The 15,890-nt window shown below is 56.1% G+C and overlaps 4 protein-coding genes across 5 annotated transcripts; 2 read left to right on the forward strand and 2 right to left on the reverse strand.

Moving 5' to 3' along the window:
* Nucleotides 1-4,695: 4,695 nt before the first annotated feature.
* On the forward strand, nucleotides 4,696-5,590 carry FAM110D (family with sequence similarity 110 member D). Its single transcript, XM_016219101.2, has one exon. It carries the CDS (start codon nucleotides 4,766-4,768, stop codon nucleotides 5,588-5,590), a length of 825 nt encoding a protein of 274 aa, XP_016074587.2. The 5' UTR covers nucleotides 4,696-4,765.
* Nucleotides 5,591-7,033: 1,443 nt separating this feature from the next.
* C9H1orf232 (chromosome 9 C1orf232 homolog) lies at nucleotides 7,034-10,775 on the reverse strand. Its single transcript, XM_087820231.1, has 4 exons — nucleotides 10,692-10,775; nucleotides 8,887-8,970; nucleotides 8,678-8,775; nucleotides 7,034-7,385 (listed from the first exon to the last, which is right to left on the reverse strand). The coding sequence occupies exons 1-4, from the start codon at nucleotides 10,773-10,775 to the stop codon at nucleotides 7,034-7,036; spliced, it is 618 nt and encodes a 205-aa protein (XP_087676357.1).
* Nucleotides 10,776-12,188: 1,413 nt separating this feature from the next.
* ZNF593 (zinc finger protein 593) lies at nucleotides 12,189-13,162 on the forward strand. 2 transcript variants are annotated; one of them, XM_016216481.2, is made up of 3 exons: nucleotides 12,189-12,481; nucleotides 12,718-12,780; nucleotides 12,868-13,162. In XM_016216481.2, the coding sequence occupies exons 1-3, from the start codon at nucleotides 12,282-12,284 to the stop codon at nucleotides 13,007-13,009; spliced, it is 405 nt and encodes a 134-aa protein (XP_016071967.1). In that variant the 5' UTR covers nucleotides 12,189-12,281; the 3' UTR covers nucleotides 13,010-13,162. The 2 variants fall into 2 exon arrangements, with proteins under 2 accessions (XP_016071967.1, XP_087676358.1); XM_087820232.1 differs by having other exon boundaries at nucleotides 12,718-13,162.
* A 300-nt stretch (nucleotides 13,163-13,462) lies between these two features.
* On the reverse strand, nucleotides 13,463-13,928 carry ZNF593OS (ZNF593 opposite strand). Its single transcript, XM_087820508.1, has 2 exons — nucleotides 13,884-13,928; nucleotides 13,463-13,609 (listed from the first exon to the last, which is right to left on the reverse strand). The coding sequence occupies exons 1-2, from the start codon at nucleotides 13,926-13,928 to the stop codon at nucleotides 13,463-13,465; spliced, it is 192 nt and encodes a 63-aa protein (XP_087676634.1).
* Nucleotides 13,929-15,890: the final 1,962 nt, after the last annotated feature.

Below are 15,890 nucleotides of genomic sequence, written 5' to 3' on the forward strand. Positions count from 1 at the left end.
CTTTCTCTTTTCCGCCACCACTTCTTTGGGCCACACAAGAACTCCGTCATATCATTTCCATGTTACACAAAAGGAAATTCAGAGATGTTAAGTTCTTGCTCAAGGCCACACAGCCAGTGAGTGCTAGGCCACGATTAGGCTCAAAGGCAGGCAGAGGTGTGGATGGCTATGGCAAGGGCAGCTGGCTGGAGAGAGAGTCGACAGTTTCTCCTCTGTGACAATGTGGGTCTGGCGTCTGAGGCTGGATCTGAAGGGCCTCCCTGGCCCATCTCATTCCCGACACTGACCAGAGCTGCTTCTCCATTTCCCACCACCCTCTCCTAGAAGGAGCCAGCTCTGACTCAGGCCCATTCCCATCGAGCCTCAGGGATCCTTAGGGTGATTCGGGAATGAGCTTGGAAATAGGAAGGAAACATCTCTCAGATTTGGCCTCCCCCCAAGGTCCTGGCTCTAGGGCCGGAAGGAGCCACTTTAAGAATCTCCCTGGGGACCCATGACCAGAAACACAGATGAGCCGGTTCACAGCGAGTATGGCCAAGAGACAGGCAGGGCCGGCAGCTCAGCTCCACTCATTATGCCCCCATCTCCCGCTGACCCTCTCAGGGCTCTCTCACCAGGGAGCCAACCCTCCGGACCCCGCTCTACCAGTGTGGTAGAGGGTCTGTGCCCACTGCCATCCCAGACAGGGTACTGTCACCCCTCAGAGAGCAAGGCTCCTGGACCACCCTCCCACTCAGGCTCCTGAGGGCAGAGCTGGGTCTCTGCCTCTGATTGGAGGCTCTGAGGGTTGAGTCAGGGTCTCCCAGACCCCCCTGAAAGAGTACTCGGGCTGAGAGGCAGAGAGGCGGGGCTACTTCTAGTCACCTCGTCAGACCTGGGCTGCCCCAGGGTGGCACCTGTGTTCCCCTTGCTGTAGACCAGCATCTGTCTTGGGTCCCTAGAAAAGAGAAGAGAAAGGGGCCCTCCTGCCCTTCCACCCAACCCGGATGCTCCTTTAAGACCAAAGGGATGGGGGTTGTATCAGGAGTCAGACACAACAGCTCCCTCCCCCCTCCTTCACAGGCCAGGTTTCCTGCCATTGACAGCATCCCAGCTGGGCCCTGCCCAGGCTCCACGCTTAACCCCTTCGTGACCAGATCTCAGGGCTACTGTCCTGCACCCCCAACCTTCATCCATAAAATTGGAATAAAAGTACCCATTTCATTTGGTTGTTTTGAGAATTAAATGTGTTAATCATTTGTGTGAGGTATTCAGAACAGTGCCAAGCATCTGCTAATCTCTCAATAAAAGTGAGCTATTACTCCTAATCGTGTGAGCTTGGATCAGCCGTTTCACTTCTCTGAGGCTCAGTCTCTTCTGCTGTCAAATGGAAAAAACAATAAAACCTACCCCCCCCCCCCAAGACTGTCCCGGGATGAATTGTGATAAAGTACATGAAAGCATTTTGTAAAGTGTTGTAACAACACAATATGAAGCTATCATGGATAAAATAATAATCCCAATTAGGTAATAATAATAGTAATCCCAATTAGGTAATAAAAGTCTCTTACCAGGAGATGGGCCTTCTGGTTTTCAGACTCATTACCTTACTTGACAGGCAGAGGGTGCATTGGAAAGAGTGGATTTGGGGGTTGGGCTTGGGCAAGTCTCTCCCCTCTCTGATCCAGTTTCCCTACCCTTCTGGATGCCCTGTCTAGGGCCCTTGGGAGGGACAAAGGAGATCAGAGAGCATAGGTGTGAATGTGCTTTGCAAATCTTAAAAAGTGCTAGAAGGGAGGAAAAGGGATTTGTGGAAAGTGGCCAGCTAGAGGGGCGCAGGGACCCCTTGGCAGGAAAATTGGCCTTTGAGCTCTGGGCACTGCAGAGTTTACCCGCTAGGGAGAGGGGAAAAGCCCTCCTGATACCAGCACTGTAAGGACAGGGCTCCTCTTGAGACATGAGGTGCCATATATGGTGATGGAAGATGATTTGACTTTGGGTGGTGGGCACACAGTGCAATATACAGATCTTGTGACATAGAAACCGACACCTGAAACCTCTACGATCATATTAACCATTGTCACCCCAATAAATTTAATTTACAAAAAAGAAAGAGAAAGAAACGATGCCAGCTCTAGAAGTCCCCAAGTTGGGGCAGAGGAGGCAGGAGGCCAAAGGACCCAGGCTGGGCGCCAGAATCATCCCTTCATCACCCTCTTCCCAGCCAATCCCTTTGCTGTCAGAGGACTTTGGGCAGAGGCACCTCCAATGGGCTCCCAGCTGACCTTTGCGCCAAGACTTGCTGGGACAGGCTCACCCTGAACATTTGCAGCACCACTGTCCCCACCCGTAGGCTGCAGATTCCTGGCCTCACCCACATGGAGAGCAGGCTTAACATCGTCCACACACCCAGACCAGGACAGGTCTAAGCCTGCTACAGAGGGAAAAAGGCACAGTTATTAGAACCCTGCTCTGTCTTACCATCCCAACCAAGAGGATTTGCCAAGGCCGAGCAGAGGGGGCTGACCTTGTGTGAATAGCATGTCCCCACCCCAAGCCTCTGAAGGAAGGCTGGGAATCAGGAGAACTTGTTTGGGGTCCTGGCTGTGCCCCAAGCTCACTGTGCCTCCGTGCAAATCACTTACAGGGCCTTTGTGACCATCTATGAAATAAAGAACCTGAACTTTGTCCATAGGTCCTCTCCAACACTGAGACTGTGACCAGGAAGGAGTTAACAGAGGCCAGGCTCTAGGTCAGGAAGGCGAGGGTTAATCTGGGGGGGTGGAGGCTCTCTCAGCTTTTCCTGTGGAGAGTGAGGTTTGGCTGCCACCAAAGTTACTTCTAGTCCCTACTGTCCCTCCTGCCTTCAGTCTGGCCCTGCCCACGGAGCCCTGCATTCGGCCTCCCCACACAGAGGTGAGTGCATCCGGAGCCCAGCGCTGGGGTGGGAGGGTACCCAGGGACCCAAAGCCAGGGAGGCTGGCTCCAAGCCAACAGCACAGTCCCCCAGCCCTCATTTAGAGCAGGAGCCTTGGGCAAAGTTCGGACCACTAACCTCAGGACTGGGAGAAAGGGGGCAAAGGGATGTCTGCCAGGCATCTAGGGTGAGACATCTGTGGCTGAGCATCAAGGCCAACCCAGAAAGCAGGGAAGAGGCAGTGGACAGCAGACTATTTTGGTCCCTGTGTTTAGGGACTTTTTATAGCCTCTGCACTTGGGGCTAGGAAGAGGAGGAGGGGATGAGGGGAAGTGAGGGTATCCATGAGGTCAGATAAGCACAGTGCCCTCCTGGGACCTTGGAATCTGACCCATTCATTGCCTGGTATAGTCTGTGGGACGGAGGAAGGAGGGCACTGTCGGGCTCTCCTTGCTTCCTGGGTGTGTGTGTGTGTGTGAGCATGTGAGTGTGTGTGTGTGTAAAGCTAAGCAGGTTGCTCTGGGGTTGGTGGGGTTAGCAGGGTCTCTGCCCCACCGCCCATCTCTGGGGCTCCTCTTCCCCCATCCCTGACAAGTTCTGTTCCTTTGTTGTCTCCAGACTTGAGGTCCCCTGGGCCGCCAGAACTGATGTGTCCCTCCCAGCTGAATGGAGCATGGAGGGAGTAAGGGGGCAGGGATGGGATGGGGTGTGCTGAACGGTGTGGGTGGCCCGTTCTGTTACTGCCAAGGAAACTGTCAGCTCTTGATTTACAGCCCCTCCTGGCCCCTTTCCCCTGCAGAAGGGAGTTGGAGGAGAAGGGTCACGGGGTCTTGGGGATGAGAAGAGGGCAGGGACCCTGAGGGCAGATTTCTGGGAGCTCAGGTTTGGGGAAGAATTAGTAGAAGGAACATTTTTAGTGAGGCAAGGGGCCCATCTCCAACGGAAATTGCTTGGTTTTATATCAGCGGGAATACAAGAAAGAAAAAAGAGAGATGTTCTGATAGGCAAGTGAGAGATCCAATCTGAACCAGTTCTGGACTGCAAGGCAAGAGACCTAGGTTCCAGTCCGGGGGCCCCTAACTCTCAATAAGCCTTGAGCAAGCCCCGCCTCTCTGGGCCAGGGTCACCCACTATGAAATGGAAATGCAGTAGTAGATAAGGTGATGTTTACAGTTGGGCATTCTGAAATTCCCTTGGCAGGGGCAGAGAGTGGGTAGCAGGTAGCTGGCTGATGTGACCTGGTGACCACGGCCCTCTTTCTCAATGGCCCCGCTGGGCCTGGGCAGGGCCGTTGGCTGCAATTACTGGAGGCTCCTACCCTGTGGTTATATCCCTGACCTCGGTACTTGGGGGTGGGAAGGGTGGGCCCTGCTGGAGCCAGCCTGTGGCTGGGAAGCCTCCTTGTCTTGGACTCCAAGTTGCTGGGTTGGGAAGAGGTATTTTTTCCGGTTGAGGCCACTTTCGGGAATTGGGCTGGGGACCAGCCTCATTTCCTCTTCCAAGTGTCCTGCTTGTTGATGCTTGCTTAGCATGGTCCTGTAGCCAGAGTGTGGCAACCCTCAAAGGGGCATATGTTTCTGAGTGGCCAGGGACTCCCTGCCCAATGTCTTTGAGGAATGGGGTAAGGGAGGGCCTGAGCTTCTGCCCCTGGGCAGGCACAAGCTGACCCGGATGGGGGAGGGGTGGCTGGCTGATCCTATTCCCAGGAATGCCTGCCTGCTGGAGAAGAGCAGGGATATCTACTCCCCCCCCTGACCAATCCTCTTTCTCTTCAGGCCCCAGGGAGCCCCAGCCAATTGCTCTCAGCAACTAAACTAGCTGCCTAACTCAGGTGTCTTATGGGGCACTGTCCTGCCCAATTCTGCTAAGATGCTCCTGGCCTCCCCCTCCACCCCATCCAGGGGACGGACCCCCAGCGCGGTGGAGAGGCTGGAAGCCGACAAAGCCAAGTATGTCAAGACGCACCAGGTGATAGCGCGACGCCAGGAGCCCGCCCTGCGCGGGGGTCCAGGGCCGCTCACGCCGCACTCGTGCAATGAGCTGGGGGCCCCTGCGTCACCCAGGACGCCCAGGCCCGCCCGCCGGGGTAGCGGCAGGCGGCTGCCAAGGCCCGACTCCCTCATCTTCTACCGCCAGAAGCGGGACTGCAAGGCTTCGGTGAACAAAGAGAACGCCAAGGGCCAGGGGCTGGTGCGGCGCCTCTTCCTGGGCACCCCGCGAGACGCCTCCTCCAGCAGCCCGGTCCCAACGGAGCGACCTACGGCTCCCGGTGGTTGGACCGCGCCCCAAGATGCCCCGGAGGCGGCGGGAAAGCGGGCGCTGTGCCCCACGTGCTCGCTGCCCCTGTCGGAAAAGGAGCGCTTCTTCAACTACTGCGGCCTGGAACGCGCGCTGGTCGAGGTGCTGGGCGCAGAGCGCTTCTCTCCGCAGAGCTGGGGCGCCGACGCCAGCCCCCAGCCCGGAACGCCGCCGCCGCCCGGCTCCGGGGACGCCAGCGACTGGACATCCAGCGATGGCTGCGCGGATCCCTCGGATCACGCGGACGGCGGCGGCGGCGGCTCGGAGGCCGCGGGCTCGGCGCGCGACGGGCGCCCCCCGGTGTCGGTGTCGGTGGTGGAGCGCAACGCACGGGTCATCCAGTGGTTGTACCGCTGCCAGCGCGCCCGCGGCCCGCCGCGCGAGTCGGAGGTGTGACCGCGGCCGCTCGGGAGCCGGCTCCCGGGGAGTCTGGGGCCCGGGGAGGGCCACGGGGAGAGCGCGGGGCTGGACCCACGCCCTGCCTCTCACGCGCAGGTTGCCTTTTTGCAGGCCGGCTCCCCTCTGGCTCTTGGCTTCCCCAAGCAACCGTCGGGACAAAATGATTACACAGGCCCGTCCCAGTGCACAGAGCGGAGGTGCAGGAGGCCTCCTCCTGGCCCCTGTGGAGTCCGGGTCTGGGGAGTGAAGGCTGGGCTGAGAATTCAGAGAACCTGCTGAATAAAGTCAAAACGTTAAGCGAGTCGTGAGGTTGATGTAGAGGAAGGGGGTGGGGTGGATTTGCGAGTGTGTTTTGCGTGGATTTTGGAGTGTGGGTTCCAGGCTGATTGCGTGGCCCTCCCGGGGCGAGCACTTAATCTCTCTGGACGGCAGGTGCACCCCTCTGTGATAAAAATGTTTTTTTAATGGTCGTAAAGCTCATGGCAATGTGCCCGGCACACAGAAGTGCTCAATGAATGATAGATGCTATAATCACTACCCAACTGGTACTTACACTAAGATCCCATAGAGCCGGGAACCACGAAGAGCATGTTTAGGGGGTTCTTTCTAGAGCAGAGGGCAATGGGGGGGAGCTGCTTTAGAAACCTGGGGTGCACCGGAGCCTGAAAGGTCCCCATTCCTGGAGTTTTGTTGCCCCGTTTGGTTACTAGAATTGAGGACAACAAAGGAAGGGACCCTTCAAACCAGGATTTTGCCAACCGGCAGCCTCACCTCCTGCCGCTGTCTTCTTTCCCTCAAAGACACAGGAGGTCACCTGCCTTCCTCCCACGTCTGTATCTCTAAGTCTACGCTCACGGTCCTCCCTTTGCCTGGGCTACCTCTCCCTTCCTCTCTACTCATCCTTCTGAGATTATATATGTTCACTCTCCCTTAGGAACTCCTGAATTTTCCAGTCGGCCTCATCTCTGAGCTGTCAAGTACAGACCTGTATTTTGAGCCTCGATTGTGTGGGAGCCGCTCATAGTCTGAGTTCTCTTGTTAGTCTATGGCTCCTCCTACAGGAACAGCGCACGTAATAGGGCCCCAGGCAACGTCTGCCAAATTAAACAGCGCACACAATAGGGCCACAGGCAACGTCTGCCAAACTGAGGGAGGCTGGACAGAGCGAGTCTGTCCTCAGGGGTTCCCCAGCTTCCTGGAAAGTTGTGCCCTAAATCTAACACCATCTATCCTGATACCCCGGGTGTCCCTGGGCATTTTCTCCCGTGAGTTTGTGGGATAAGGAGGGAAGGATTTCTCCCCCTGCACCCCCACCCTGAGGTCGTCCACCTAAAAGCAGCTTTCGGGGCTGCCCAGACAAAAGCACGCGGTCGCACGGGCTGTCGGGCCAGGGCTTTAATGGAGGAGAGGAGAGGAGTGGGCGCCCGGTCCGGCCGTCGGCTAGTCACCTTTGGGCGCAGCCTTCATCCTCATCTCGGCCAGTTTGTGGGTAAGGAAGCCCCACTTGAAGTCGGCCGCCGCATCGGCCTCCCGCGGCTCGGGGCGCTCGGCGGCCTCCTCCGTGGCCTCCTCCCCGGCCTCGGGGTCCCGCTCCGGGGCGGGTTCGGCGCCGCGCAGCATGGACGCCGCGGCCGCCTGCTGCTGCTGCCACCTGCTGGCGAACGCGTCCCAGAATCCGAGCCCGCGCGGCTCCGCCGCCGCCGCCGCCGCCGCCGCCGCCTCCGCCTCCGGCTCGGCCTCCGCCTCCGCCTCCGCCTCCGCCGCCTGCGAGGCTGCCTGCGCCGCCAGCGGGCTGCGGGAGACAGCTGGGGTCAGAGACCCGCGGCGCGGTCCGGGAGGCCCCGTGCAGAGGAGGCGGGCCAAGGGACCGGCGATGCGTCCGGGGGAGCCCCGGCTGCTTCAGGGACCTGGAGGGGCCCAGGAGGCTGGGGCGGGTCAGGACCCGGAGGCCGGGGGCGCTCAGGCGCACCAGGGAAACGGGCGGAGGTGGGACGGGGCCTGGGGACTAGGGAGCGACTCCCGGCGAGGCCCGAGGACCGAAGCCGAAGGCGCGGCCTGGGAAGACGGGGCGGGACCCAACGATTCCGGGGAGCCGAGTGGGACCGGGAAGGGGCGATCCCGGGAGAGGGGCGGGCTCAGACTCTGGGAGCGACGGTCAGGAAAGCCGGGGGTGGACCCTGGGGAGAGGGGCGCGGCGGGACTGTGGTCAGGTTCTGGGATGGAGGTGAAGGACCAGGAACACGAGGGAACACGCGGGAAGGGCGGGTGGGACGACCGCCGGGGAAGGCTCAGGGGGGCGGGAGCAGGGAAATGTGCAGGGAAGGGCAATCTCGGAGCGCTGGTGCGGCTTGAGGGGGGCCCTACAAGAGCTGAGAGGGAGAGGAGATGAGAGCGGAGAGGAGAGATGGGCGGGTCAGGGCCCTAGAGGACAGAGGATACCGGAGTGGCCAAGAGAGGGAGCGACCTGACTGGGCTGGGGGAAGGGGCAGAGATGGAGGGTGTGCCCGGGATAGGGCGAGGAGGAAGACGCAGGCCCCGGACCCTCCCCCCTAACCCTCCATCATCCGAGACCTGCTAAGGCTGGTTCCTAAACTAGTGTGTCTGGGATCAGGGAGCTTGCTGAAACTCGAGATCCCAGCCACAGCCCACACCTGCAGAATCAGAATCTTTAAAGGAGAGTCTGGGAGTTTGTGTTTGTCACAACCACCCTAGGAGGATGAGAGTTTAGACTAGTATTTGGGACTAATATGTATTTGGGACTAGTATTTAGACTAATATGAATCACCCTCTGTTCCAAACACCTAAAGGTACTCTGCTCAGTTCCCTGATTCTAGGGAGATGACCCCTCGCACATGGGTGGAGAGAGAGCCCATAATACCTTCTACCACCTCAATCCCAACATCTGGTAAATTCCTTCCGGAGATCTAATCTCCCAGATATGCTGATTTGGCCTCTTTCTTGCTAAGAGAGACAGAAAGAGCAGGGGCTGGCCCTCCCCCAAACCTCCATGGTTAGAAAGACAGACCATATGGAAAGGGGACCCCAGGCCCATCCCAGAACCCACCACCACACACACACACATACTGGTCAGCACAGGGCTCGGGTGGCAGCAGCTTGTCTTCATCTTCTTTGTTAAACAGAGATGACATTGTCAGCCAACCTTTCACCCCAACGCCCTGAACCTGGGAGTGAGGGGCTGGGAGTCAGTGAGGGGATACAGCACCCCCTCCCAGGACTCCACGGCAGCCTCTGCCAGGCTCCCCAGGGCTGGGTTGTTAGAAGGGAGAACTCACCCGGCGGGCCAGCTGTGACATGGGATTGAAGGTCTCTGGGGTCGATTCCGCTGTCTCAGACTCCACTAAAGCTGGGTTCTCCGTCTGGGTCACAAGCCCCCACCCAGCATTAGAGAGGCCCCAAAGGAATAGAAACTCCCTCCCCCACTGCTAGCCTGGTACACATAGACCAGGCACCCCAAACTCCACAGAACTAAACACACACCTAGTCTCCTCTCACACCCTCCACAAATACATAAAGGTATTTCTCTAACCAGGGGTGGGGAACGTTTGGCCCTCGGGCCATATATAGCCCGAGAAATCATTTGGTCTGGCCCTGCCAAGGCCTCACCAAAGAGCAGCAGTTCCAGCCATCACATTAAGGGTGAGTTAAATGTTTGACCAAATATAGCAGGCTAATTTTTAAGTTGATAATTTTGTATGGCCCGAGAATGTTATAAATATCCAAATGGCCCTTGGCAGAAAAATGTTCCTCACCCCTGAAAGCTACCAGTCACATACATTACCTGTATTGAAAAATTCCTTCAGAAGCCCTTGAGCACATGTACATGCCCACCTACAGACATGTCCATACACACCCAAAAGCATGTGGACATGGGCATGCACACTGATGCAGACACACCTGTGCATAAGCATGCCTCCACATGGCTACAGCTCTTCACCTGTACATGGCTGTAAGTGCTGTGAGGCATTTATACAAGGACACGTACACAATTATACCATTCACATCTATACAACTGCACAGAGGCCCACCCACAGCACACAAAACCTTTCCACCCATCCACAGACACCAGGACACAGATGTACACACAAACACATACAACATACAAACAGAACACCTGCCAAACACTTCTGCCCAAATGTACATACCTGAAAATACCTACGCCCAGTTCACACCTGCACATACACCTTCACTGGGGATTCTCCCTGGCCACCAATCCTAATACTGACCCACAAATACTTCTATACATGTCCAGCCCTGGACACTAACCTGTCTAGACTAATTCACACACATACATACCACAGAACATGTTCCTGCCCCTGCCACATCTATATATGCAATTGCCACTTTTCACAGATGTAAAACTCTAGATATAAGACTGTTTCAGAGCCTTTTCAGTTTTTGTTTGTTTTTTAATGTATCTTTATTGACTTCAGAGGGAGGGAGGGAGAGGGAGAGGGAAAGAGATAGAAACATCAATGATTGGCTGCCTCCTGCATGGCCCCAACTGGGGATGGAGCGCAAAACCCAGGAATGTGCCTGATGGGGAATTGAACCACGATCTCTTGGATCCTAGGTTGATGCTCAACCACTGAGCCAAGCCAGACTGGGCTCAATTTTTTTTTTTTTTTAACATCAGGACAAACACGGTCCAAGTGCGGCTCTGATCTGATGCTGTCAGTGACCCTCAGAATACAATGTCACTTTCCCTGTCTCTGGTACCAGGGGACTCACTTCTCAAGGCAAGCCATCCCACTTCTGCTCAGCTACCAGAAAGTTGTGTCAAGCTTAGCATACCTTGTGTGCCACTGCCAATTGGATCTAGAAGGATCTCTTCCCTGTAGCAGCCCTTGAGATCCCTAGAGACAGTGACCATTCCTCCAGTGTCCCTCAAGTCTTTTCTTCTTGAACATCCTGGCTTTCTGACACTGCACTATGCCATTTGTCATCCTTAAATGTGCTGATTACTTCTATGCAAATGTGCTCCCCCCCCCCCCCAGACTGCCCCTTGCTCTTCTTTGTACCTTTCACTCCTTTTTCCCCTCTGCCCCTGCCCTACCCAGCAAACATGGATGGTACCCACCTCCTCTGCTAGAGCCTCTTCAGATTCCCCACTCAGGGTCTGTAGCACTTTGGATTTGTAGGTTTTCCAGAAGGCCTGGTTCATAGCTGCAGGGGAAACAGGCCTGACACCCAGGCACAGGAAGGCAGTAGCTCAGTGGGCACCCAGTGGGTCTGGCTTTAGGAACTCGGTGAGACAGAGAGCCTGTCCCAGGGATCTGGTGACTTCATTAAAGATGCACCAGCCTCCTCAGCTGGCACAGTGCCCAGCAAGCGAACCTATCCAAAGGAGTCTAGGGTGGGGGTAGGACAGAGCAGGTTTCTGTCACCCCAGCTTATTATTATTATTGGCCAAGAATAATAAAGACATCTCTCTCACAGAGGCCTTCTTCCTGGGCCTAGAAGTACCTCAACTTGATCTCTTGGAATGGCTCCAGAAAAATCCTCTTCCTTTCACAAAGTCCATTCCCAAAGTCCTTGGACCCAGGACCCACACTGGTGCCCGTGTGACTATAGCCATACCAGCTGTGCCCTCAGCAGGGCCCTGCCCTATGTCCCCACTTAGCCTCTGTGAATTGGAGTGGGAAGGTTCCAAGGCCCCAGTCAGTGTGCTGGGCTTACATTTCACTTTGTCTGGGCTGGAAACTGATTCTTTTCCCCAGGGATGCACGTGCCGGTCTCCCTGTTTCCTGGCAACAGGTTCCAAAGAGTTGGAGCCCCTGAATTATTGCTGAGCTCCTCTGGTCAGCCTGGAAGGCACCAGGCCCAGGTGAATGGGAAAAGGCTTCTCTGGCCCTCCCCCCGCTCTGGGCACACACCTAGGCTGTATCTCTTCGTTTGCTGCCAGCCCACGGGTGGGAGTCCAGAGCTCAGAGAAAGGGGGCAACGATGGGAGGACCCCTACCAGCACCTTCTTTTCTTGTGGGAGGAGCTGATCCCTCAAGTCTGACAGAATGCCTGAGCACTGTGATCTCTGGGGAGCAACCCCCCTTCCAAACTCCCTTACGGATTTGTCTGGGGGTGGGTGGGGATGGACACCCGAGGGAATAACTGGGGAGCGGCGAGAAGGGGGTAGGATTTGTCAGGGAATGGAGGTATCTCAGGAAGCCCAATGGGGACCGGAATCCCAAACTTATTCACTCATTCATTTATTAATTTATTCACACCGCAGACCTTTCTCAGTGCCTCCCGGGAGACACTTAAAGCATGTCCCTCCTCCACCGCGGAGTCTAAGATCTGGGAACTAGGAAGGAGGGACAGGGCCGGAGGATGACGCGGAGATGGGTGGGGCGGGGCGGGGCAGGCAGGGCGGCGGGACGCCCAGGAACCCCCAGGGGCGCGCACCACCCTCCGCTCCCCAGCGACGACCCGCAACGCCTCCTCCGCCCACGGGTGGGGACGCTTCGTTGGGCGCCGCCCGGGACACCATCAGCGACGTCCTCAGCCGCCTGAGGTCGCTCAAGTAGCGGCCCGCGCAAGTGACGTCATCAGCGGCAGTCCACCGATCCTGCCCCGCCCCCTGCCGTCACGTGACGTCATTGGAGAGTCCGGAAGCGCGCGCACGTGAGCTTCGCATTCGGCGCGGAGCCCTCAGGTTCCGCGGACACCGGCCATGGGTCGCTCCCGCCGGACCGGCGCGCACCGGGCGCACTCCCTGGCCCGCCAGATGAAGGCGAAGCGGCGGCGGCCAGACCTGGATGAGATTCACCGCGAGCTGCGGCCCCAGGTTCCCTCACGGCTCCGGCCAGACCCGGACGCCCAACCCGACCCCGACCTGCCAGGGGGCGGCCTGCATCGCTGTCTGGCCTGCTCGTAAGTCCCAGCCGGCCCGGCCTTGGGAGGAATAGGGCCCGTGCGTGGGCCGGGGCTGTGACGTCCGGGCCCCTGGGGCCCGCGGTGCCTCCTCTCGGGACCCGGTGGTCTGCGGGCCTCCCATCCCTTCAGACCCGAAGCTTGGCGTCAGGGAATGAGCTATGGTCAGGGATGCGGACGTACCTGAGATACTTCAGTTTACCCCCTCACTCTCCCGTTACCCCTCATCCCTATAGGAGGTACTTCATCGATTCCGCCAACCTGAAGACCCACTTCCGATCCAAAGACCACAAGAAAAGGTATGAAGGAATGAGGACTGATGAATGGGTGCCTGGTTTACCGAGCTCTCATCTGGGCAGCTCCCATCTCCTTTTTTTTCCTCCCAGGCTAAAGCAGCTGAGCGTGGAGCCCTACACTCAGGAAGAGGCTGAGAGGGCAGCGGGTATGGGCTCCTATGTGCCTCCACAGCGGCTGGCAGTGCCCACAGAAGTGTCCACTGAGGTCCCTGAGATGGACACGTCTACCTGACATGGCTTGAGGTTGCATGGCACAGGAGCTGCCCCTGGACACTGATGCAGAGCTAGGCTGGGAGAGACTGCCAGTCTTTTTTGGCCATGGGTTTGTCAAGTGGATGGCCTCTTCTGGATGCCCTCCCCCTCAAATAAAAGAACTGGATAGAGAGTGCTTGCTTCTGACTCCTAACGTCCAGGCCTCCCCCACACTCTTGCCCTGTAAGGATTTCTCTACTACTTTTGTGTGCAGGACAAGACTGTCTATTCCCTACTTGGCCCAGCTTTGAAACCTGCATCCTGGCCTGGAGATCCCAGGCAGAGCCCAGGTGCAGTGGGGAGGGGTGGGGAGTAGGATCAGGTTGATAGCGCTCTGCTTCCAATGAGGGCAGAAAAGAAGTGGGATCCCAAGATTGCAGTCCCTGCTGAGTTACCTACCCCCCAGGGCCCAGGTGATAGGCTGCCCACTTCGTCATGGGGCCTGTGGTGGTCGCCGTTGCCCCACCATCTTCCAGACAGCATAGCAGGAACCACCCAGTCCAAGGACAGCCAGCAGTGTAGCCACAACCCCAACCAGTGGACTCCGGGGCTCTGCCTTCAGCTCCCCAGCTAACTGCATCTGGGGATGTACAGAGGGTTCACATGAAGGGTCAGTTGAGACTTCTAGGAAGGGAACGGGCTGAGAAGGCACAGCTGGATGAAGGAGAAATGGCTGCCATTGCTGCCCCAGGGAGATTCCACCCCAATCCCTCTCGCTTCAGTGCCCATCTGGGCCCTGGCTGCTCAGGTGGCAGGGAACGTGACAACATTCCCTGGCCGTTGGGGCAGACAACCCAGCCATGAGAGGAAGAGGAAGGGGTCAGTACCAGGAACTGTGAGTTAGGGGTACTTACCTGTAACACCCGGAAGTAGCCAGGGGTCAGGCATCGCAGTCGCATGGTGAGTGCCACTAGTCTCCCTGGCAGCCTGTGAGGTGGAAGCAGGAATGAGAACTAGTGGTATTCATGGTATGAAGAAGTGGGAATATCAGGGCAGAGAGGTTCCTGACCTCTCATATGCATGAGAGCCATGCCTTCAGAAGATGCTCACCAGAGTCTGCCCTCCCAGCTCTGGCAAGGGGCGGGGCAGCTGGACCTTTAAATCTGGTCCCTTCCCCCGCCTGCCTGCCCTGCCAGCCTTAGGAGCAGCTGTCAGAAGAGATCAGCATCAGGCCTGAGCAGCACCTCCCCCACCCACCAGGGAGGGGAGGCCAGGCTGGGTAGGCAGGAGAGGCCTTGTCTGACTGCGCTCAGGAGTATTAGGCCTGGACCAGGTAGTGAGAGGGCCTCTGCAGCCCTGGGCCTGGCGTTGGCCCCATCCCTACCTCAGATGATTGGATGTCACCAATCAGCTCTCAGCAAAGGTGGCCCTCCACAACAGTGGCACTCCTTTTTCAGTTGGTTTGGGTTAGATCAACCACCCCTACCTTTGGAGAATGCACATATCACCCCTTTCCCTAAGATGGAGTTCCTACAGGGATTTTCCTACCCTCAGCTTGAAAACGATAAAAGATTTGCATATACTGATTAAGAAAATTACTACTTTTTAGCACATCGTAGCAATATCCTAAGAATTTTATGTGCATTATGTTATTTCATTTGGCATTGATTATCTCATAAAATGGGGGAAAAAGGTTTATTTGCAGAATAGTATGTAGAATATCTACATATATAGAGAATAAAAGAACACCCAGAAAACTTAACAGTGGCCCCCACTGGGTAATGGGCTAAGGACATGCTGGGAAAAAGGTCCTTTTACTTAGTGACCTACTGCTGTGTAATGATCTTTGAAATTTTTACAGCAAATATGTAGAAAGAACTTACGTTAAACTCATAAAACTACCTTCAAAATAGAAGCTGCCATTTATTGTGCCCCTAACTGCCAAGCCCTGCCAGGTGCTAGGGGCACAGAGTATAGATACTGTTGTGGTTGTTAGGCCCCCATTCCTTCTAAGAGAGTATGTGGGGTGGTACAAGTGGTGAGTTATTGTCTGTCTCTCCCCTACAGGATTGTGAGTTCAGGGAGGGCAGAGGGCGGCTGGCTTCTCACTTCTGCCTTGTGCCAGTTCAGGGTAGGTGTTTGATGGTATCAGGATGGTGGAGACCATACTGTTTATTGGGCTTTCCCAGGCTGCCCTAGGGAGACTGTTATAGGAAGGAAGAGGAGGGGGAAAAAACATTAAAGGAGGGCTCAGCATGGAGGAGGGTTGGAGGGGACACATAGTGCAGGATGTGAGAATGTGAAGTTAAGGACAAAACCAGAGAGGGGAGGGCCATGTTGCAAATCTGGAGCCTACTGGTTCACAAATGAGGGAGCTAGTCTTGCGGGGACCTTGTGAGCTGGGCATAGAGGGCTGTTATTAAACCCATTTTCAGAAGTTGGAAACTGATACACTGAGGCAAGAAGGGAATCCCCTTTGAAGGAAGCAACTGATCTGCACTCGTGTTTGATGCCACGTGTGAAGGTGGCATGGAATCAGCAGAGCTGGCCAAGTTCCAGAGAACTCAATTTGTATATGAAATTATTAAATAATGACAACTGACACACACACTACATGGGCATCTATGGGCTGAATTCAGACTTTAGGTCTTGGTTACAGGCAAAATAGTGAAAGACTTTGAAGGCTGGGTTTTAGGGCATTGGTAGAAATTTCAAATTAGGTGATACAGTCAGGGTAGTCTCTAGGAAGCCCTCATAAAGTTAAAGCAATAACTCAGCTCTACTTCATGTTATAGATTTCAAAATATGTAAAGGACCTCACTGTGCTAAGGTCTAGGTGTCCCCCCTTTTGGAGAAGAAGAAACAAGTTCAGAGAGGGGTAGAGTTTGGGGTCAGTCACACATCAAGTGGAATTGATTCTG

The sequence above is a fragment of the Miniopterus natalensis genome, chromosome 9 (assembly GCF_054644295.1).
Source record: "Miniopterus natalensis isolate mMinNat1 chromosome 9, mMinNat1.hap1, whole genome shotgun sequence".
Lineage (NCBI taxonomy): Eukaryota > Metazoa > Chordata > Mammalia > Chiroptera > Miniopteridae > Miniopterus > Miniopterus natalensis.